At 45.2% G+C, this 24,428-nt stretch overlaps 1 protein-coding gene across 1 annotated transcript in view; it reads left to right on the plus strand.

Annotated features, from left to right (window-relative positions):
• Positions 1–1,024: 1,024 nt before the first annotated feature.
• NAV2 (neuron navigator 2) overlaps positions 1,025–24,428 on the plus strand; it is a gene marked incomplete at both ends in the record, with an annotated part of 737,881 nt that continues 714,477 nt past the window's right edge. The window contains one exon of the mRNA XM_080694785.1: positions 1,025–1,099. Coding sequence (XP_080550911.1) covers positions 1,025–1,099 — 75 coding nt within the window. The remainder of the gene's footprint in view (positions 1,100–24,428) is intronic.

A 24,428-nucleotide genomic window follows, 5' to 3' on the forward strand; every position in this document is an offset into this window, starting at 1 on the left:
GGCAGGGGATGCATGAGACTCCAGCTCCATTGCATAGGAGCTGCTCTTTTTCACCTCCCCTCGTGGACCCTGGACTCGTGCCTGCCATTCGCTGTCTCCCGCAGCTGTAATTGGGGGAAAAATGTTGATACTTTGGCTTCACAGACCATTGCTTTCCTGTCTTGTCATACCTGGGAGCCTCATTCCTATGATGATAATGATTCACCCCGCATAGGTTTGAAAGATAACCTGTTTCCGCTGTGGTGTGCCGTTGCAAGAACAGGAGGGGTGGGGAGCCCATGAGGCTCCAGAGGTTGCTTGGCCATGGATGTGATCAGAGTATCGAGGGGCTCAGAGGAAGATCACCGGCTGCTGTGTGCTTTAGGTCTTACTTTGTGGGCTCCGAATGGTGGGCAAGACAGCTCAAACCTGCACTTCGGCACAAAAGGCAAACCTGACTGTTGCACATTTACTCCTCAGGTATGGGTCTTACTCCATGAGGGAAGATGACAGCCAGGAGGGGAGCCGCCGCTGTGACGAACGCCTGCGGGAACCGTGAGGGGCGGCTGGCGGCACGGCGTTTGTGGTGATTTATGGGAGTCAGGGGCTGTGGGAGAGGGATGTGGATGTTATCGGCTCGGAGGATTAAATGCCCATTTACATTGTTATTGACATATAAATTATCCGTGCCAAGGAAACAGTGAGGAAAAGGATTTCTGGGGCAGTAATGTGGCATGCGCCCTGGGATATGGACTCTTCTGTCCTGTGGACTCTCACGAAGTGAATCTCAGTCCTACAGTAAAATCCAAGTCCCAGCTCTCAGGATGTCAGCAGCAGCCGCCCTCATCGCTCAAGCAGTGGCGGTGAGTGAGGTTCCCGAGTGGATTTTAATAAGGCAGCAAGACCTTTGAAGAAGTGCGTTGATTTCCTTGCTGGCAGGAGCCACATATGGTGGCGTGCATACATCCCTTCTGCCTGGGGTATTTTGTTCTTCTGTGGATTTGGAAGCCTCGCTGAAGAAGAGAGGGGATTTTATGCCTGGGAAATGGAATCGATTTGTGAGAGCAGCCAACAGCAGAAGAGAAAGCAGGTTACCCATGGCCTGGAAGATCAAAAGAGGGTAAGTGGCAGAACTTTCTTTGTCCCTTGGTTCATGGTGCTGAATTGCTGCGTGTGATTCAGCGTGCTTGAGCGGTCGGCAGAATTTTGTTGCTTGTTGATGATGTTTGTTTGTCTTTCTCTGGTTAAGAGGCAGGGTGGCCATTCATGGTTTGCTGTGCCTGGACTTTCTGTCCTGACGTGGTGTTGAAGGAGAGAGAGAATGAAAAGGAAAGCCAGCAATGCAAGGATTTGCCAAGGGAGTTAGCAAAAAGTATCCAAAAGGGAGTTAACTTCAAAGTCCAATAGGAATTTATTTGTCCTGAAGCCTCTCTAGGATTCACAGGCTCTTAGCACCTTTTGGAAATGTTGCTCCTGATGGCAGTGGTTCTGTTTGAGTTATTCTTTGTGTGGTCTGCTGGCTCTTGTGTTTATGGATCAAAAGCATATCCTACCGTGCTCTTTGGCCCCATCTGTGAGAATGTCACAACCATTTAAAATAGCCTGTTGAGCATAGGTCATTTGCTGTCATCCATCTGAAAGTCGCAGTCACCCGGGACATGTGCCTACCAGTTGAAGTTTTAGCTTGTCTTTAAAAGCTAGGCATGTTGGGGAGTGGCACAGAGTGGCTGACAGTCCAGGAAAGATGATGGAGCTGTATTTCTTTATTCCTGGGGCATAGTTAGAATGAGGGGGTGAGTAAGGGTTAAGATGCATAAGCAGAGCAGAGCCTGTGTACATCTGAAGATAGCTTCTGGAGCCAGGCATGGTGGTGCGTATCTGTAATCTCAGTATTTAAAGCACTGAGAGAAGAAGACTGCAGGTTCAAAGCTAGCCTCAGCAACTTAGGGAGAACTTGTTACCAAATAAAAAATAAGGCTGGGGGTATAGCTTGGAGGTAGAATTCCCCTGGGTTCCATCCCGAGCATCGAGCATAACACACACACACACACACACACACACACACACACACACACACACACACCTTCTGGTATTTGCTTTGTAAGTTGTGGACCATAGAAAAACTTCTGGTATTCTCTCAGTGTGATGTGGAAATCCCCTTAGAGCATCTCGAATATTGATTCTTCCCAGTATAAAATACATGTGGTAGTGAAAACTGTCTTTCTGATTCTTCCCTATGATTTTAGCTGTGCGTGTGTGTGTGTGTGTGTGTGTGTGTGTGTGTGTGAGAGAGAGAGAGAGAGAGAGAGAGAGAGAGAGAGAGAGAGAGGAGGGTTTTGTATTGGTATTTAGTTTGACTTTCAAATAATCAAAAATAAATTGAAACACATTTTAAAATCCTCCACGGTGACTCCATTCCTTAAAAACAGTCCACTCCAGAAACCGTAATCACTGTTATTCAGGAAGAGTGCCCACAATCTCAGGCACCTAGATAAGTGGAATTTGTTTTGTGGCATTTGATTTATTAAGTGTATAGCCTACTAGACCTTCTGCTCCTATTTCTACCAGAGCTTTCTGAGAGATAGGAGAAAAAATCGATAACCGTTACGAATAGAACTCAGGATTGACTGCATTTGACTAAGTATTAGCCAACTTTGGTATCGAGACACTTAGTGGAGGAACATTTGGGACCTCTGACACTGTAGAAAATTTTAATTGGGCTGGTACACCAAGATAATATGCAATTATGATGGCTTCTCCTTGGCTAGGTGTAGCTGTCTGCATTTCCCATCTGTTCTTGGCTCTGGCCCTGTCGGGTCCACGTGTATTCCGGAGCCTCTGGAAGTAGAATACAACCCCAAGTGGGGCTTGGCAGCAGCTGGGGTAACATCAATTGGTCATGCTCAGCTGACATTCATTTTAACTTGAACTCTAGCCGTCATGGTGATTATTAAATTTATAATGATATATGTAAGATCCATTTTAATGACTCTCCACGCTTGGGTGAGCCCTCACTTGCGCTGGCAAAATAAGGCTTAATAGAGTATTACATTTCATTTTCAACTGAATTTTCTGGGCAGTGGTTGAAACTTTGCTTAGAGGGGATTAGATTGTTTTCTCTGATAGGCATTGCCATGGACTTCCACATTGCTTCAGTGTGATTCTGGGCTTCCAGAAATCTCACCACTGTGGCAGCTTCTGTTGGCAGTGGAAGCTTCTGTTGGTGCGTTCATGTGTGTGTTTGTGGGTAAACACACTCCCCATTTGCGTCACGTGTGAAGCTAAACAAGCCTCTCAGCGTGCAGCCTGGGATGCCTTGTCCGGGAGCTGATTGTCCGGGAGCTGAAAGGCGACTCTATAGGGTTTTGGCTCAGATACCTCGGTGGGCTGAGAACTCCTCTTGGGGGCGAGGGTGGCTGATGGTGCAACAAAGGCACTCTCTCAGCATCTGCCGGGAGCCTGGAAGTCTCTGCAGCAGGCCCCAGTCACCAACCAAGTGTCTACTGGCATCAGCTTCTCTGTGTGTGTGTGTGTGTGTGTGTGTGTGTGTGTGTGTGTGTGTGTGTGTGAGAGAGAGAGAGAGAGAGAGAGAGAGAGAGAGAGAGAGAGAGAGAGAATGAGATTGAATGGGAATATGGATTCAGGGAAGGGCAGTTGAGGGGGAAACTGAGCGAGCAGAGAACTGGCTAGCTTTACTTTTGCCGTGTTTCCTATTGTCCTGAGCAGCAAAAGCTGCTTATGTTCCTGGTTGCCATGTGACCCTTGTTAGGGTTTCATATGATGGAGTGGCTAGTTCAGGGCTCATCTGAGACCTGGTTCTGTGAGGATATTTGTGCATGCTTTCTGCAGTGAAGACTGCCATGAGTTGTAGAACCAGAAAGCTGGGTTCAAATGCCTGTGGTGCTATATGCAAGCTGTGTGGCCCTGGCAAAACTACTCGACCTGTTCTGATCTTCAGATTCTATATTTTCAACAAAAGACAATGCTCTTTAATTAAACAGATATTGTTAAGATTAAATAAAATAGAAGTGCTAAGGAGTTAAGTAGTTGGGTACTTGGTAAACATTGTGTGTATGTGTTGGGGGGCATTGAACCTGGGGGCATTCTACCTCAGAGCTATGCTCCCATTTCCCACCCCCCCTTTTTGAAACAAGGTCTGTCTAGGTTGCTGAGAGTTTTGCTACATTACTGAGGCTGCCCTTGAACCTGAGATCTTCCTCTCTCAGCCTCCCAAGTGCTGGGATTACAGGGTATGCCACCACACCTGTCTGGTAAACTTTTACTGAATGTTCTTATGTCCTTGAAACAGATTGCAAGTTAAGATTTTTTTCCTTTGTACTTAGAGGGCTGCATGTGATTTTGTTTTAAATACTCTAGTAATAATATATACATTACACATTCAAACATTATAAAAGACTACAGAATGTACATTCCTCTTTCCCCTAATTTTATCCATCAGTGACTGCTGTTAACAGGTTTCTATCATTCCTGAGGTTTATTTGTTTATTTGCTTTGTGTTTTTAAATAAAATGGAATTATACTGCACATGTTTTTAGGACACTTGCTTTTTTCACCTAATATAGAGTGAATAAGTCATTACACAAACATGTGCTTCCTTCCTTTTAATAGCTGAATAGAATTCCACTGCGAAATTGCCAGAATTTACATAACAATCCCATATAAGTATGCATTTAGGATGTTTCCAGGTCCTTGTTCCTTGCTCTGGAATTTTTTTGTATTACAAAATTTCATCTGTTCAACAAGTATTTATGAAGTACTTCTGCATGCCAGGCACCATTGTAGGAGGTGAGTATGAACTAGACTGCTAACAGCTCTTCTTTCTGGAGGCTTACTCTCTGCTCTCCAATATAACTTATTATGATGATGGGAAAGTTCTGTCTGTGCTTTGAACAAGTCAGTAGCCTCTAGTCATATCTGATCACCAAATCCTTGAAATATGACTAGTGCAAATGGGGTTTCCATTTTGTATAGTGTTAATTTGTTTAAACTTACAGAGCCACGTGTGGATAGTGGCTACCATATTGGATAGTGCCTTTCTGAACAGTAAATGGTGGGCAAATAGCTATATCACTTATTGGCAAACAACAGTGGTCCATGTTCTAAATAAATAAATAGAGTGAAATGGACGAGGGAGGTATAAATTTCCTTTATATGGTTTAGTTTTTTCTTTAATATGGTATAACTTAGATCCAATAAACTGCATGCTTTTTAAGTCATAGATCAATAAATTTCTTTCTTTCTTTTTTGCAGAACTGGGGATTAAACCCAGAGGCATTCTACCTTCGAGCTATACCCCTAGCCCATTTTTTATTCTTTATTTTGAAACAGAGTCTCACTAAGGTACAGAGGGCCTCACTACATAGTTGAGGCTGGCTGTAAACCTGCATCCTCCTGTCTCAGCCTCCCAAGTATTGGGATTACAAGTATGCGCAACCATGCCTGGCTTCAATGAATTTTTTTGTTGTTGTTGGTGGTACTGGTGATGGAACCCTTCTACCTCCGGGCTACACTCCCAGACCTTTTTTTTTTTTTAACAGAGTCTCTTAAGCCAGTAAGGCTGGCTTTGAACCTGTGCGATCCTCCTGTCTCCACCTCCCAAGCATGGGGGAAAACAAGCGTGTGCCACCAAGCCCAGCTTCAATGGATTTTTTAAAAAATGATTTTAATTAGTTCACTGAGGTTCAATGTGATTAGAAAGTAAATGCACACACGATCAACTGATTTTTTATAGCTCTTATGCATCCGTGAAACCATTACAGAAATCAAGACCAATAACATCTCTGCCCCAGAAGGGTAGGTTCAGCTGGGTATGTGGGAAAACTCCTTGAGGAAGGTTCTTCTGAGCAGAGACCTGGGTAGTAAGAAGCAGTAGCTGCAGGAAGACCAGGAAGTGAACTTCAGGCATGAAGATGCCCCTGGCTCCCTGTGCCAGCGTAGGTGCTGTTCAGAACCCTTTTATTTGGGGGGGGGGGGTCTGGGGATGGAACACAGGGGCATTCAGTCTCCAAGCTACACACCCTGCCCTATTTTTTTATTCTTTATTTTGAAACAGGGTCTCACTAAGTTACAGAGGGCCTCACTAAGTAGCTGAGGCTGTTTATGAAATCCTCCGGTTTCAGCCTCCAGAATGCTGGGATTACAAGCGTGTGTCATCACACCTGGCTTATTCAGAACTCTTGAAGCTCATTTCTACCCCTTTTGTGACTTATCTTGCTTCCATCTACGGAGGGCAGCTCTGTCTGCTTTCTGGTCAAACTCGAATACTGTGTTAAAGTCAGGAAAAAGCTGGAGAGGCAGGGGCTACATATTGTCACAAAGAGAAATTCAGCCAGGTATCACTTCATGCTACAAGAACCCACTTAACCAGCACAGACGAGAGAAGTAAAATTTCCCTGACAGACACCTATTGATCAGCCAAGGGAATGGCTCCTTGATTGATTTTCTTCTACTCCACCTTAGAAGTTTGTCCTTCACAGACAGAGCTTTCCCACAGAGGTGAATACTGTGAAATAGGAATTGTTCAGGTGTTTTTTTTTTAAGCTTCACAGTGACTGAGTAGTGACAAAGGTGGTTTAGTTTGAATATTCTGATGGCCATCAGCTTTGCAGCACGAAAGCTTCCTGGAGCCAGTTTTTAAAATGACTTTGGAGAGAGTGAACTCAGGCTTCATGTAATTAAAATTTCCAGGGTTGGCTGAACTGCGCTGCATTGCCAAATCCTGCCCTTCCAAGGGGAATGTATTATCATATCCATCCTATCAGATTCGTTTTTTCATTTATATTAATAGCCTTCCCAACTTCTCTATTGCTTGTGGCTGCAGTTCAGCATCATTTGACCTTCTCCTCTGCCCACTAAGTCCACTATGTGTTTCTGTTGTTGGTCACATTTCCTCCTAAGCCACAGTAGACCCATGTGCCTCCTCTTTAGTCTCATTTTTACCACCCTTGTTTCCAAGAATTCCTGCCTGGAGAGTGGCATAGCCTCCTGGCTGGCTCTGTTGTTTTCATTCACCATTTGCTCCTGGCCAGGTCACTTTACCCAGAGTCTAGTTGTCATGCTCCTAATCAGAGATTTCCCATTGTATCCTCAAAGGAGCCAGCCTCTTGAGCTGTTGGTCCTATAACTGTGTCCAACACATAGGGTTTAATGGGTGAAAACTAAGAACTCACTGGAATCTTACTGACTTCAGCTTCAAACTTACAAACATTCTGTAATCTCTTTGAGCTGTTTTTCCAGTGGTATTTATGCACAGTTTAGAAGATGCAAGCACTGGACCTGGAGCATAGTACCAGTATGTGGGACTCCTGTGACTGCGATGCCCTCCTATTCTCTCTGACTCACATCTCCATCTTTTGGCTAAATTCAGATTGCTGTTCCTTGGACAACTCCCACTTTGCCCTGGTCTGAGTCTTAGCTTATGTATCCTGTCCCCCTGAAAGATCCTCACCCACAGTCTCTTCATCCATCCTTCATAAGTAATGGATCCTCCTCCTGTTTTTATACCTTGCTTACCGGCCACCTGTATAGCATTTCATCCTCCTCATGTTCTGAGTGTTTTTCCAAACGTCACATCTCTGAACAAGATTGTTGACTTCTTGAATGGAGAAACCTGGTCTTGTTCATCTCTTCATCCCCTCCCATCCAATAGACCACCAGTGGACACTGGTCAAATGAATGGATGATATGTGTTGGCCTGAGATTCCTCTTCCTATGCAACGAGGAAGGTGAATCTGATCCTCTTAGGTTTAATAGGTTATCCTCGTATGGAAAAAGGAGGGATACATAAGATTCAAGCAGACATTTGAGAGTTCTCTGTAGCGATGGAAATGTTTGATTAAGAAAGGCTTGACTGGATCTGGTGAGCAGAATAGAAAAAGGCAGATTGAAGTAATGATTAAAGGAAGAAGAAAGAATTTGCATTAGTGATGATCTAGCTTATGGAGACAGACAAATCTCAGATGTAGCCAAACGTCAATACCTAGGTAGCTGGAGGTAATTGAAGCTCTGTGGATACAGCAATTTGAAACAATGATGTAGTGCCTTGTCCTTTCCCTCCCCTCCTTCTCCCCTCCCTCTCCCCCCTTCCTTCTCCTCCTTCTTTTTCCCCTCCCCTCCTCTTCCTCTTCCTCCTCCTCCTCCTCTTCCTCCTCCTCTTTCTCTTCCTCTTCCTTTGTTGGTTACTGGGGATTGAACCAGGGGTGCTCTGCCTCTGGTTCCCAACTCCCAGTATTTGGGATTAGTGGCATGTGCCACCATGCCTGGCTGAAATGATGCCTTCTAATGCGTCTCCTGGCAGAAGCACCCTTGTACTTGTTTTGTAGTGGAAGCAGGACATTGCTTACCATGAAAATAGGACACATAGATGTTATAAGTAAATTTTCCTAAACACAGATGGCTAATTTTGTTGAACTTTTTTTTTGTGTGTGTGTGGTACTGGGGATGGAACCCTTCTACCTCCAGGCTACACTCCCAGACCTATTTTATTTTTTTTTATTTGGAAACAGGGTCTCTTAAGCCAGCGAGGCTGGTTTCGAACCTGCACGATCCTCCTGTCTCCGCCTCCCAAGCACAGGGATTACAAGTGTGCGCCACCACGCTCAGCTTTTTGAACTTTTTAAAAGGCATTGAAAGGTTACTAATGTGTATCAATAGGTAGCTAATGTGTATATTGAACACCTGCTATGTCTAGGCACTCCTTTCACTTTATCTCATTTAGATCTTCACTAGGACCCTGGTGGAGGTTTTATTGACCCATTTTATAGATGTAAAAGCTGTGGATAAGGGTTAAACATCTTCAAGGTTCTGCAACTTGTATTGTGTGCTAGATTCCAGGACCTCATTATAATTTCACCTCTGTGTAGGTTTTGTGTCGCAGGTTTTAAACCTGGATTTTACCTTTCAGATGATCTTTTCCAGCTTCTTTGTAGTCGTGCATGAGTGTGTATATAGATAAACACACAGACACAGATGCACATGAACCCTGTGGTGGGATTGGCCTGAATGATATCAAGCTGATGTTTGTTCAGCTGGGAGCTATGTCCATATCATTCAGCACATCAGAACCACGTGCTACCACCCTCCCCAAGGTCGAACTAGTGGTGAGGCTGAGCTGCATTCGAGGGCAGGCCTCTGCCCTAGTGAGCTGGGCTTTGAGGCACTGACAGTTTGGTCAGGGGTCTGGTCGAGTGGAGGCTCACATGCCAGGTGAGCATGAGCCTCAAGCCCCAGCCTTTTGAGCCTTTCCCTGATGAGCTGAAGCCCTTGCGCCTTGGTCCAGGCCTGTGTGCTGCTACTACCCTTCAGAGAGGGAGAAAGCAGCTGTTACAGCTCAGTCTGCCTCCTGAAAGGTCCCTGCCTGACTGGCTTGCTTTCCTTGCTGTCATGAATAGAGGGGGTGTCAACCGAGCACTCGGGGGCTAGATGCTGAGGACCTGCCACAGCACATTTCACATTTGAAGGAAAGAGGATAGAAAGAGACTGTAGCCAGATGCAACTCAATTAGTAAGCTGGAGCCCTTATGTGGGTACAGGACAAGGGGAGAGGACAGCAGAGGAGTTGGGTCAGATCGTTGACTTCATCTCAGTGGGGAGACCATGAGACAAAACAACATTAGTCACCATTCATTCATTCCACATTTAGTTACTAAGTACCTACTATGTGCCAGCCAGCTACTATGAAGTATCAGGATCATGAAGATGAGCTTAGGTACTTGTTTCTTGGTACCTCTAGTGTCTTAGGGGCAGGGAATGGTCAGTTCGACCAGCAATGGCATACTAGTCAAGTGTCTTTCTGATTTGGAGAGGTCAGGGAAGGCTCTTTGGAGAAGGAACTTGAACTCTGTCTGGAAGGGGCCATGTGAGAAGCACCATGGAGGGAGAACTAGCTCTCCAGGGAATGAATTTTTTTGTTGTTGTTAGTGGTAGTGGGGCTGAGGTGCTTGCTGGCTGTTATGGATTGGATCACGTCTTTTCCAAAATCGTGTGTAAAAACTAATTCCCAATGTAACTGTCCTTGAAGAAAGGACCTTTAGGGAGGCAACTAAGATTCAACAAGGTCAGCCTGGTGTGGTGGCACATGCCTGTAATCCCAGCACTTGGGAAACTGAGACAGGAGGATCACAGGTTTAAGACCAGCCTAAGCATCTTAGTGAGACTCTCAGCAACCTAGCAAGACCCTGTTTCAAAACAAAAATTAAGAAAGGGCTGGAAGTGTAGCTCAGAGGTAGAATTCCCCTGGGTTCAATTCCCAGTGCCACACACACACACACACACACACACACACACACACACACACACAATGTCAACAAGGCTATAAGATTGGGACTCTCATCCAATAAGATGGGTGTCTGTAAGAAGAGGGGTCTACATGAGAATGTAGTGAGAAGACTGCAATTGGCACACCAAGCAGCAAGAACTGAGAACACAACCCTGTTGACACCTGCCCCTTGGACCTTCAGCCCCCAGATCTGAGACAATCTGTTATTTAAGCCACCCAGTCTGTGGTGTTTCTTTAAAGCTGCCCACTCAAACTAATACACAGATATTCAGTGGGAAGGGTGGCTGAAGGCAGCTTGCCTACAGTGACCAGTACTATAGGCTTGCAAGGACACACACTATACCTGATATCCACCATCCAGTAGCCTGGAGTCACCATGTCCTGGTAGGAGGCCAGAGTAGTGATGTAGGCATTTGGTGATACACTTTTATTCCAGGGTGAGGACAAAGGGCAGGGAAAATCAGACGAAAGTACAAGGGAATAGCAGCTGAGGAGTAGAATTGGGCAAGCATCTGGATGTGGCCAACTCCCATTCCAGGTGGCACGAATCCCTGATGTTGAGATTCAGAGCCTCACCTCTGTGTCTGAGACAGTGGTATCCAATGGCCCAATGGCTTAGTGGCTCTTGGGCTCTAATACCTCTAGGTACACTGCCACCTGCAGCTGTCACAGGAGATCAGCTGATGCTGTCTCCATGGTGGGGGAAGTATGTGAGCACAGGTAGGTGAGTGACCTGTCCAAGCTCACATAGCTTGTTAGTAACCTGAATGGATGAGGATCGTTGGCCTCTTTCTCCAGCTTGGAGTTGCTTTCCAGACAATAAAAAAAAAGCCTCCCTCAGTCAGCAGCGATGAATGATGTTTTATTAGTTTAGCTAATTTTTAATGGTGGAAGAAGATTTGGCATTTAAAAAGTCTGCTTTTAAAAATGCTGGAAAATTCAAGTTAGTTTTTTTTTTGTTTGGTCGTTTTCATGTTTTTCTATTGGTCTAGACTGTTTCACCGTAAATTCTGCATTAAATATAGTATTTTTTGAGGTACTGAGAATTGAACCCAGGGACTTTCTACCTCCCAGCTATCCCCCATATTATGATTTTTATCCCCCCTATTTTATGATTATTTTTTATTTTGAAACAAGGTCTCACTAAGTTGCGGAGGGCCTCACTAAGTAGCTGAGGTTGGCCATGCACCTGCGATCCTCCTGTCTCAGCCTCCCAAGTACAGGGATTCCAAATGTGTGTAGCCACGCCTGGCTTAAGAGTATGGGTTTAAACTGGTGAGGTGGAAGGACTAGCAATGTCACCTAGGTTGTTTGGTGTTTGTTAATCACAGAACATTGGGACTTTATTACCTTAGATCATTTATTAGCCTTTCTAATTGCTACATCCTCATGGTAAAATGTAGAGTCCAATAAACAATGAAGCTGGTTAGGACTATGAGGTATATATAATGCACTTGAAGTACTTAGCGTGGTACTGAGCACACAGTCTCATATTAGGAGATATCCATTATAATTCTCATCATATGCTTCCTTTCTTTACTCGGCAGAATCTCTCTCAGTGGCATATTTGGGGAAGAAAACACAGCTGGGAGGCAGAGAGGCTGCCACTAGTTCATTTGGTTTGACTTCTTTGGTGAACTGAAGGTCACATGAAATTCCTTCTGGTTAAACTTCCATTACCACACATCTTACTAAAAGAAAGTCCGCTTTTCTGTCTCAGGAGTACAGTCCATGAAAGCAGCAAAATCCTCCTTTGTGTGGCATTTCTGTAGGTGCTACCTTGACCTCAGCATTCTGCACACTAAATTGCAGCCTACAGGATTCTGACATGTAGGGATTTGGCTGAACCTTTTGTGTGAGTCTAAGACACCTCTTGCAGGTGACATTTTTCCTTGAATATTTTTTTTTCTTGGGTTTCATTTGTTATACTTTGTGGTATCCTGGAAAACTCTAGCACCAGAGGGGGAAAAATCAGGTTACCTAGAGGTGAGTTCCAATTAATCAAGGTTTTCTAAAACCCATCCTAGGTTACTTTGCTCCTGAAGCTTAGATCAGATTCTTCCATGCCTGGGGTTTGAATCAAAATAATGACATCTCTGACTCCCATCCGCAGGGCATTAATTTTTAATCGTCCTTCTCTTTGGGATAATTAGAAAGAGAGGGATGTGGGGGTTGGGAAGAGAAATGGGATGAGATTCGGATGACAGAGCTGCAGTGGATGTTTTTACAATGAGCCTCTTCCAAAGACAGGGAGCAACAGTGAAGGCTTGCGGCTGCACTCCAAGTCCATCTGTGGGGAGGAAGCAGAAGCAAGGATTGGGACTGGGCAGGTGGCTAAGGAAGCTGGTGGTGAGGGTTCCTGACATGGGGACTGGGGGGCATTTGGGGAATGAGCTATGCAACTGCATGTGTTAGGGAGGCTGAGAAATATGCGTAGATGCATGTGGGGATTTTGTTCCTTTGGATGGGCTAAGTAAAGACAAGGCTACTCAGAGCTGTGTTCATTTCCAGCATCCACACTGTCCGGAATCTCAGGGCTCATAGTGGGACTTTAGGGATAGGAGTTGACATCATGGTCACAACTAGCAGGATCCTCTGTTGTTCATCTTTGTGGTGCATTTATAGAGATACCAATCTGGATGGCTGGGGATGTAGCACCTATGTATTCAGAATCCGAGCTCCTGTTGGCTTCCTAGGTGGGTGAAGGAGGTCCCTGCAGGGTCCCCCCCAAAGGATAGGATGTGGATAAGAGGCTTCCTGAGAGTGTGTGCTTTTTTCCCCCGTGGTACTGAGGATTGAACCCAGGGGCATTCTACCTCTGAGCTACACCGCCAGCCCCACTTTTTTAAAAATTATTTTTCTTTAATTTTTTGTGGTACTGGAAATGGAATGCAGAGGGCTACACTCCCAGACCTGTTTTATATTTTATTTGAAAACAGGGTCTCGCTAAGTCGCTGGGAGCCTCACTAAGTAGCTGAAGCTGGCTTGGAACCTGCGTGATTCTTCTATCTCAGCCTCCCAAGCGTGAGGATTACAAGTGTGCACTACCATGCCTGGCCTATTCTTTATTTTTAAAAAGGGTTTCACTAGGTTGCAGAGGGCCTCACTAAGTAGCTGAGGCTGGCCGCAAGCCTGTGATCCTCCTGTCTCAGCCTTCCATGTACCAGGATTACAAGTGTGCGCCACCACACCCAGCAAGAGTGCATGATTCTAAGTTTAAGTATTCCTATCTTTTCCTCTAATGGTTATAATGTGTGTGTGTGTGTGTGTGGGGGTACTGGGAATGGAACCAGGGGCCTTCTACCTCCATGCTCTACCTCCAAACCTATTTTACATTTTATTTGGAAACGGTCTCACTGTGTTGCTGAGAGCCTCACTAAGCTGCTGAGACTGGCTTCGAACCTGTGATCCTCCTGTCTCAGCCTCCCAAGGACTGGGATTACAAGCATGCATCATCATGCCTGGCTCTAATGGTTATAATTTTAAAACGCAACATACAAGACCCTTCCATACCATGAGGAAAATCTTCCTAAGAATCTAAAAAGTAGAACAAATAATTGCATTTCCCATACCCGGTGCCTCTTACATGTGCAAACCTGCACATGACTGGTTGCTTAGTCCCACTCTTTGGCTGGCGGTTCGGTTTCATGTTTGCTTCTGTATTCAGGACACATATTACAATGTAGGGGCACCTACTAGAGGACCAGTGGATGTTTACTGAATGAATGCATGAGAGCCAGCATTCTAAAAGGGGGCAGGAGAGAAAGGAAGTTAGGAGTCTCCTACTTACTGCTCAGAACAGTAGCATCTTAGAAAGGGGAAGGTTGTCATTGTCTTTGATTCTGTGGTGGGAGAGACGGCATCTGGGAGCCCTGGTTGGAGGTGGCTGTCCTGCATTTGTGAGCTTTTTAGGTGTGCCAGTACTGTGAGGACCCAGTTTTATTATTGTGACTCTATTATTCCCCCACCTCCAACAGAGATGTGCCTTTCCCTTTTCAGTTTTCCTGGGTCCATGGTGACGGGTGACCTGGAAGGTCATTTCAGTGATGTCTGTGTGTGCTGATCATTTATAGAGAGGAGATAAGAGGCAAGGCGGTGGCTCAGATGTGCCCAAAGGGGATGCACTGGATAAATAAGTACAAAATATGCCCTTACATGTTGCAGCACAGTGGGACAAATTTTGAAAGCAAGTAATGAGAAGCCTGTGTTCCGGAGGGGGAGGAAGGGGGAGGAAGTATCCTGTTGAAGTCCATGCGACATTCTGAAGTGGAGATCAATGCTATGGCCCTGTATAGATTCAGGACTTGGCCTGGACCTGCCCAGAGAAGGTATTAGGTTTGGGGGGTTATTTTTCTAGCTGCTTGTTCTAGAAAAATGGCCATGGCAGTTTTGAGCATAGAGATGCTGATTCAGGTTGGTTTTGTGAGTGTCTGCTAGACCTCAGGAAGGCCAGGAAAGAAGGCAGCCCGAAGTGCTGGCTGCTGGTGCCTCTGCGGCTGTCAGGGTGTTTCACTGCCTCTGTTGGAGCATCGGTTCCTGTCCCTTCCTCCCAACATTCTTCCTCCACTGCTACTCATGGTTTTTCTTCTTCCATCTTAACATCAAGGCAGACACTCATTAGCCCTACCTGCAATCACCGCCTGTCTCTTTCAAGAGCACTGTCCCCTGAGAACTTCCCTCTGTTTTCATTGTGGTGCTGGGATTGAATCCAGTATCATGCTGCCTCTGAACTATAGCCCCAGCCCTTTTTTATCTTTTATTTTATTTATTTATTTTTGTGGTACTGGGGGTGGAACCCAGGGGCTTTTCTACCTCCGGGCTATCCTCCCAGACCTATTTTTTATACTTTATTTGGAAACAGGGTCTCACTAAGTTGCTGAGAGCCTCACTAAGTAGCTGAGGCTGGCTTCGAACCTGTGTGATCCTCCTGTCTCAGCCTCCTAAGCACATTACAAGCATACGCCACCATGCCGGCTTTATCTTTTATTTTAAAACAGTCTTGCTAAATGGCTGAGGGTCTTGCTAAATTGCTTTAACTGGCCATGAATTTGCAATTCTCCAGTCTCAGCCTCTCAAATACTGGGATTGTGTGCCACCACGCCCAGCTCCTTCTGTTTCTCTGTTTATAGCAGGAGATTATCAGATTGGCCAACCTTGTCTTGTCAGGACTAGAAGCTTCTGACTGTGTTGGAACTGTCTATGCAGCCTGGCCCCTGTCATGACCTTGGCCTGTCTAGCCCAGTCTTGGCAAGAATCTTACTATCAAGTTAGTGAGAATTACCCTATCTTTCATAACTGATTAAGTTCCTCATACTCTGCCTTTGATGTGTAAATCCTTGACCTGCCTTTAGCAAGAATCCTGTTAGGTCAGTTTAGCAAGAATCCCTTATCCTTGATGTCCACTTTTAGTAATTTTCCTTCCACAGACCCTTTCACTTTAAAAAAACTCTACAGCTTTTTATGTTAAACTGGGTCTATTTCCCCTACTTCAGTACATTTAGTGAGTATAGTCTTATTGTTTTAACATGTCAGAATCACACACACACACACACACACACACACACTCACCCCTGTTCCAGAGATAGGTCAGTCTTTAGATGGGTCACTGTTGAGTTCTGTGTCCATCCCTGGGCCAATCAATGATGGATGACGTAGGACAGGGTCATATGATATGGAACCCAGCCTTTGAGGATGGATTGCTCAGAAGGAGGCAGGAGCAGACAGAAATGATTGAACTGGTTACAGTTTGATGAGAAGATGCTGACAACAGGCTGATGAGCAGGTGGCCCTCTTTGGGGTGGGTGGTCCAGGGAGCGATGAGGTCATCTGGTGAGTGTTCATCTTCCCCATTGGATCAGCCCTGCCCTCAGACAGCTCACAGCCCAATGGACCCACAAGGCATCCCATAAGCAATTAAACAGATATCTACCAAGGCTTCAGGAATTGAAAGTGGAAGATATTCGAAAAAATGGAGCTTTAAACAGTGGAAAACAGGAGGCACATGGAGCCCCTGCACATAGTAGAGGTCTTTATTTGTTGGAACACAGGACTACAAGGAGGGCACAGGGACTTTGAACTGACAGATGCCAGCATAAGACTACAACAACCATCTGTGTACATAAACATCTTGTGTTGTGAGTAGAAGTTAAGTGTCTCTTTTCTTCTCTTTCCTTCCTTCCTTCCTTGAGGAGTAAGGAAGCTCTTTTTCTCTTTGGCTAAGAATGAGGCAGATGTGATCCCGGCAGAGACAATTTTTTTAGGTGTGTTCAGGACCCAAGTTTCAGGGCTATGGATCACAGCAGGCAGACAGCAATACTTGTGTATGGGCCATCACAGATGGGACCTGCCTTCTTGGAGGAAACATACATGGTATCTGCCCACCTTTATCTACTCTTCCATCTTCCTCTAGCCATCTACTTGAAACCTTCCCAACCTCTTTTGTATACATTTATAGCATTATTTCTACTATCACATTCTTTATGACTTTTCCCCCCACCCCCCTGCCTTTTCCTTCCCTCATCAGTCTCCATCACTTCTCTGAAGTCTCTAGTCATTTATCTGATATTCTCTCAATTGTCAAATATCTGTCTAGCAAAATATATAAGAGAGAACATACATCTACTTTTTCTTAGGGACTGGGTGTACTCAGCATAGTATTTTCAAATTCCACCCATTTTCCTGCAAATGATGTAATTTTGGTTTTCTTTATGGCTGAGCAAAATTTCATTGTGTGTATATACGAAAGTTTTGTGATCCATTCATCCACTGATAGACATCTAATCTTGTTCCATAATTTGGTTGTTATAAATTGTGCTGCTATTAACATGGATATACATATACAATTATAATATTCTGATTTCATTTTCTTTGGGAAGATGCCCAGGAGCACTATTGCTGGGTCACGTGGCAGTTCCATTCTCAATCTGAGAAACCTCCACACTGAATTCCACAGTGGCTGTACTAGTTTGCAGTCCCACCAGTTTCCCCACATCCTCTCCAGCATTTATTACTGTGTTCTTGATGATTGTCATCCTAACTGGAGTAAGATGAAATCTCAGTGTAGCTTTGATTTTCATTTCCATGATTGCTAGAGATGATGAACATTTTTTCATATGTTTGTTAGCCATTTGCATTTCTTCCTTTAATAAGTGTATTCAGTTTAGTTGCCCATTTTAATTTTTTTTAGTGTTAAGCTTCTTAACCTCTTTGTTTTTTATTATTTTTATTTTAATTGATGCATTGTAGCCATACATCTTAATGGAGTACAAGATGGTAGAGGCATACATGCACATATCACTCATTTAGCCCTTCCCCAGTTCCCACTCCATTCCCTCCCCCTCCCTTCTTCTCATGTTGGCTCTTTGTTTTACATTTAGACCTGTCTGATGGCTAAGTAGGTGGTAAAGATCTTGAGGCTTTCTGCAGAATCTTGGTGGTTTCCCTTGCAGTATAGAGATTTTTAATTTAATGCTATCCCATTCATTAATTGTATTTTAATTCCGTGAGGTATTGAGGCCTCATAGAGGAAGTTTCTACTCATACCTGTATGTTGTAGTGTTGGTTATAAGACCCTCTTCTGGAATCAACTCTAGATGGTTCAAAGACCCAGACACTAGACCAGAAACTTTTCTGTTAAATGTGAAAAATCATGGCTGTTACATCCTGGGCTTGTCTGCAGATCAAGTGAGATGATGTGAGTAGCAGGAGGCCCCCAGTGTGCAGTGCATGCCCATCAGGAGCAGTGACTCTGCTGACAACGGTGGTTATGTCCTAAGTAGACTGTAGGATGCTAGAGGACAAAGATCCAACCACAGGACTATTTTCCGTCTTCCAGAACTGAATAGTGCTGAAGTCATAGTATCACCTTGTAACCATTCAGTGGATCTCAAGAGTTTTCAAATATAATACTTTTCCTTTTTTAGAATTATATTCAAAAATTTTTGTGTTTGATATTTATAACTGCATAAAGTACATGTGTCCATGATTAATTAAAAGGTTTATTTATAGGCCGGGCGTGGTGGCGCATGCTTGTAATCCCTGCGCTTGGGAGGCAGAGACAGGAGGATCATGCAGGTTCGAAGCCAGCCGTGCGCCCTGGCTTAGGAGACCCTGTTTCCAAAACGAAAATGTAAAAAATAGGTCTGGGAGTGTAGCCCGGAGGTAGAAGGGCTTCCAGGAACCCCAGTACCACCAAAATAAAAAAAAAAAAAAGGTTTATTTATAAGTATTTATCTTCTGGGAGAAATAAATATCCAGCCAAGGCCTTTCCTTTTCCCTGCAATCCTTTTGTCTTGACCTCCAAATGTTAGGATTATAGGCGTATGCCACCAAACCTGGCAGATCTTGTGCTTTTAACACTCTGCTAGCTATTAGAATAAGCATAACCCCGAAGGGATAGTCACCTTTGCTCTCTTAGCAGGAAGCAGAAGTGGGCCTGATTCTAAAGCCAGCCAATGAGAGCATTGGGGGCAGCTCTAAGAATGGGGAAGTCTTGTGGGAGATGTCGATAATCAAAATAATCTCTCATTTCAGCAGCCACTCAAAAGAGCTCCACCTGGCTCCTTCCCCCCGGGAGGTGACCTTTCCCTGGAACCAGCATGATGGACCCAGCTGAGTACGGAGGGAGCCCTCATTGAGGGTCAAATTACCAGTGGGCATGACGTCAGGACAGTTCCTGGCTCCTAAGAGCCCTTTGCTGGCCTGCACAGGGAGGCAGCAGCTGTGCCCAGTGACCTGCCCTTCTGCAAAGACCCCCAGGCCTGAGATTTGGGGATAACCACAGGAGGGCAGGAGATGGCCTACTTTTGCTTCTTCCTACCTGCTCAGTCTTATAGCAGCTTTTCCTGGGGGGCAGAGGAGGGTCCCAGGAGCCCCTGGATGGAGGAAAGTGTGGAGGGTCAGGTTATAGAAAGGTGTAGGTCTCTGGAATGGGTCTTCTACAACTACTGATGGTGGGTGGGGCAAAGGGGTGTGCTGCTGGGTCTGCAATCAAACAGACCTCAAATAAAATCCCAGACCCAGCCCTGACAATGGAATCACCTGCAATTGCTTCTTTTTGAGTTTCACTTTTCCCTTCTGTAAAGCGAGGGGGAATGGTGCTTTTCAGGGATTTGGAGGTCTTAGGAAGAGCACTGGGCTGAGAGATACTAAGAGGATACTGAGGATGTGCATGGTGAGAACTAGGTCTGAGACAGCCCCTGCTTCCCCTTTCCCTCTCCAACCCCCCACTCCTAAACTTTAACTAGACAGCTAGCTGGAGCCTGATGGCTGCCACATGGTAGCTGCCGGGTGTTCTGGCAGTGCCTTGGGTCAGCTCTTCACGTTTGCTTGGGACCTGCCCAGAGAGGCTTCTCAGGTCTAGATGGATTCCCTTTAACATTTGAGTCTTTAAATCCAGAGTCCTCATCATGCAGGCAAAGACACTAACCCTAGAAGTGTCAGGCCCAGAGGGTTAGAACCTGGACCAGCGCTCCCTCTAGGCCACACAGCATCTTTTTTAATTACCTGCCCCTCAGGATACTCTCCCAGCCTTTGAGCATTTGAACTCGCTGTTCCTTCTGCTGAGAACAACCATTCTCTGAGTCTGTGGGCCTGTGTCTGCCCCACATTAGGAGCTACTAGGTAGGAGCCTCCTCTACTTGACCTCCCAATTCAACTCTCCTGCAGTATCCCTCATGCTTCCCTGGCCCCTGAGCCAACCTCCCTGCAGGCTTGTGTCACACGGTACTGTGGACAGCTGTGCCATTGTTTCTCCTTCATGACGAGGAGCTTGTCAAGAATTCAGGCCAAGTCCTCATATTTGTTGTCTGTTGGCACACTGTAGGTACTCTAGAAATTAGCCTTAAGAATGAATGGATCAATGAGCAAATAGCGAGGGTACAAGGTGCTCCTACTGGTGGCTTTCCTAGAGAGGTCCCACTGGCTCTGCTGGACAGGATGGCAGAGCCCAGACCCATCTGCTCAGGGAAGCTTTTCTGCCTCCCACCGGGATGGTCTCTCTCCCATGGCCCAGAGTGCAGCCACCTTCACCTGAGCCGTATGTCCATCCTTGTGGGCCCTACAGACTATAAACCCTTCCTGAATGAGGTGGAGAGAAGCTTGAGGTTTAGGGTTTGTGTTGAGGATGGCCCTCATGTCTCTCTTGCAGCCCTGTCCTTGGCTGACATCCTTGCAGGAACTGAGTTCCCAGATGATGTGTTGATGGAGACATCACCATATTGCACACCAGAGCTTAGAATAAATAACTCGGAGGCACTTTCATTCATTCACTCCTGCATTCATTCAGTGCATTTCCCTTCCATTAGGGCACATAATCACAGAGTGACTGTCTACAACTTTATCACTCACAGGGCTCCGGTGTCACTCCGAGCAGGCAATTAGATTTTCCCAAAGGCCAGATTTGGGGGTCAAGAGGGCAGGCTGATGGCACATTGACAAGTACTCTGATGTTAGCTTTAAAATATGCCATAGAAGCTTGAAGTAATATGCTTCCTCCCCACACACATGTGTCCCAATGTCCAGGAGCAGGCTCAAGGATGTGACTGCTTCCTTCCCTTCCCCAGGGCAGAGACCAGACGGCTAGACCAATAGGTACTGCAGGATTCAATGTCTTAGCATGGCAGTCACACTAAGTCTGTTCCTGGGTAGAAACAGACAAGCAAGCTTCCTCCATCTTCCCTGTTCATCTCTAGAGAAAGTGAAGGAAGATGAGGGGGTGGGAGGGGTACACCCCCTCCTGTCTATTTTAGCAGGCCTGTAAGAAACTAGAGCTGGGGTGTGTGTGGCTGGGGAAGACTCGTTTCCCCTGTGGGCCTTTTTTTTTTTTTTTTTTTTTTTTTTTTTTTTTTTTGCTTGAATAATGAGACTGGTCATTTTAAGCCTTCCTCCCTTATACAATTGTGTTGAGAATTAAATGAGGTCATTTTTGTGAAGATGAAAAGGATACTGACAGCTAATGTTCACTGGGCATTTATTGCATACCAAGCATTTAATGGTTCATATTTTATAAATATAGGGTATGTGGCCTGGGGAAGTTAAGTGTTTTGCACAAAATTACATAACAAATAAGTGACAGAACATGGATTGGTTGTCTGACCTCAGAGCCTAAGCTTTTTTTTTTGGTGTGTGTGGTACTGGGGTTCCTGGAAGCCCTTCTACCTCTGGACTACACTCCCAGACCTATTTTATATTTTTATTTAGAAACAGGTTCTCCTAAGCCAGCACGTGCGGCTGGCTTCGAACCTGAGCGATCCTCCTGTCTCTGCTTCCCAAGCGTGGGGATTACAAGCATGCACCACCATGCCCGGTCATAGGGCCTAAGCTTTTAATCACTACACTACACCAATCTATTGTTTCTGATTTTCACTGTGTGGCATTGAATAAGCCACTTCCCTCTCTGATCTTCAAGTGGTACCATCTGAAAACAAGAGACTTGGCTGGGATTAATGTTAAAGCCATTGAAAGCTCCAAATTCCTGGTCATATCTTAATGAAGGACACATACACACCATCTTGCAGCTTTGGCTTCCTTCAACATAGTCTTCTTTGAGCATGGAAGGACTTGACAGTTTGCAGCTGATAGCTGAGAATGTGTGCTAGACGAGCAAGCAGATTGTAGGGCACATCTAAATAGCAGAGCCGAGACTCCTAAGTGGGAAGTGGATGTTGTAATACAAAGGCAGTTAGCAGGGTCCTTGGAGGTTTCGGCAGGATGTAATTATGGTTCTTTTAAAAAAAAAGACTCGCATATGTTTTTGAGCAAACTTAACAGATGCCCGGATGTCATGTCCGTATTCTTTAGGGAGTCTAGAATGACTAATTTTCTACAGCAACTTTGCATAGCACATTGGAACGACCCATTGCAAATCAATTCCTAGGGTGCAATTTAATGAAAGCTTTCATTGATGATTCAGATTAATCACCTAAAAACCTTTATAAAATGACCAACAACTTCATTTCTGCCTAGTGTACTCTGTGTTAGATAAACAAGATGGATAGTTCTCTCTGTAGTTATCACTTAATATGATTCCTTTCAAAAAGAAACCCTTAGCCCAGCTGGTTCACAGGGATTGAGAGTTTTAATGCTGTGTAGTGTATTTCTAGTGCAATATTCTTTGCAAACTTTTGCGACTTCCTTGGAGGCTTTGAATGGGGTGCCCCAGAGAGATATTCTAGATGGCTCACGACCATTTTATTGTAGAATTAAATGCACATTGATTCTGAAAAATCAATGACCAATTAAGGCAGTTTGGGGGTCATTTCCTTACCCCAGCACACGCTATCTGAAAAAGTCTCTTGGAAACTCCATGTACTCTTAAGGATGTTGAGAATATCAAGCAGCTGTGTCAGGAAAATAAAGGATAATAAGTCCAGTTTCCTTTGGCGGAAACCTTGACATCTCTTTTTTTACTGGAGCTCTAACCAGTCTGATAAATTTCCAATCAGATCAGCTGAATTGAGTGGCTCTCATTACTCTGACGCCAAGGCAGTTTTCTAGGTTCCTTCTCCATATCAAGTCTCTGGAGCCAAGAAGTTTTCCTAGAAATAGCATACAGTCGAAGATGGTTGAAGACAGAAGCCTCGCGTGTGTCTGGTTTGGGCAAAATATCAGCCTTTTGGCTGCCTCCAATTATTCCTAACCCTCCATAATTTCATAGCCATTGATTTCCCCTTCTCCCCGACTCATACTCTGATTGGCCCATTTGCCCACATCCCATAATTGTGCCAGTCACCCCTGTGACCTTTCCTTTGCTGAGCCCAATTAATAATGTACTCCATACTTTTCCTTGTTGCATCAAATACCAATTTGGCCTAGATGGGTGAAAGAATGGCCACTGAGAAAATGGGTAAGTCTTCTTGTAGGACAACCCTCTCCATGGAGCTGGTCTTGGGAGATAGAGGGGAGAGAGGAAGCCATAATGTGACATTTTGCCTAGCAAACGTCTTCAGCGGTGTCTCATTCTAATTACCCACGTTCAGCTATTGTGCAGGTGAAGAGTGTGTCGTCTGATACCGGGTGACTGGGCAGAAAAGGTCCCCTATGGTACAGCTTTTGGGCAGGTGTTTGCCCATGCCTTAGACATTTCTGCTCCATATTTTTTGTCACATGGAGAACAATTACGGCACTGGAGTGGAATATTAGTTTAGGGAAGAAGAAGAAGAAGAATAGTTGTCTTTTTCCTTTAGTACTTTTTTTTTGGTGGTACTGGGGTTCCTGGAAGCCCTTCTACCTCTGGGCTACACTCCCAGACCTATTTTTATATTTTTTATTTAGAAACAGGGTCTCCTAAGCCAGCGCACGCGGCTGGCTTCGAACCTGCGCGATCCTCCTGTCTCTGCCTCCCAAGCGCGGGGATTACAAGCGTGCGCCACCACGCCCGGCGCTTCCTTTAGTACTTTCTGTGTGTCCTACAATGCCCTGGCCAAGCCTGGAGTTGTCTAACCGTAGAGGGGAACATGATGCCTGTGCTTGCTGGCTCCCCACTGTGCACAGATACATCATTTGCAGTTGGTTTGAAGGCCAGCTCTGCTGACAGTTAATGTTAAAGGGACACATGGCAGGAGATATGGCTTTTGAGGCTTGTGTAGCAGCAGCCAGCCAGTCTCTCCAACTTTTAAGTTTTGGGAGGATTCCATGCCTCCCTGGGAAGGGAGTGTTTTCTTGGCTGTTTGGTCCTGAGCTGCCTTATTCTTAGAGCATCAGAGGTGGAGCTTCCTTCAAGACCTTCTAGTCCAAGCTCCCATTTTGGAAACTGGGAGTCTCTGAGGGCAAGGGACTTGATCAATGTCATGTGGGAAGTTGGCTTCTATTCTCTCTGTCATCGTTGGAAAAGAACAGCAGGAAGTAGGAACAGCTGCAGTAACCAAGTTTGATCATGCATTTGTCATGTGCCAGGCCCTGTGTTGAGGCCTTTACATGCATTATTAAGTGCAATTTTCAGAAGGATGTAGCAGGTAGGTGTGGCTTATTATTTCCATTTCCCCAATGGAATAATGGAGTTTTGAGACAATGAATGCACCCAGATCATTACTGCCTGGTGCTAGGTCTACATTCTGAATCTCCAGGCTCTTCCATTTCTTGACTGAGTCTAGTTTAACCTCCCTCCCCATTTTACAGGCAAGGACACCTATAATCCAAAAAGAGAAGCAACTTGG

The sequence above is a fragment of the Muscardinus avellanarius genome, assembly GCF_963383645.1.
Source record: "Muscardinus avellanarius genome assembly, chromosome: 1".
NCBI lineage: Eukaryota > Metazoa > Chordata > Mammalia > Rodentia > Gliridae > Muscardinus > Muscardinus avellanarius.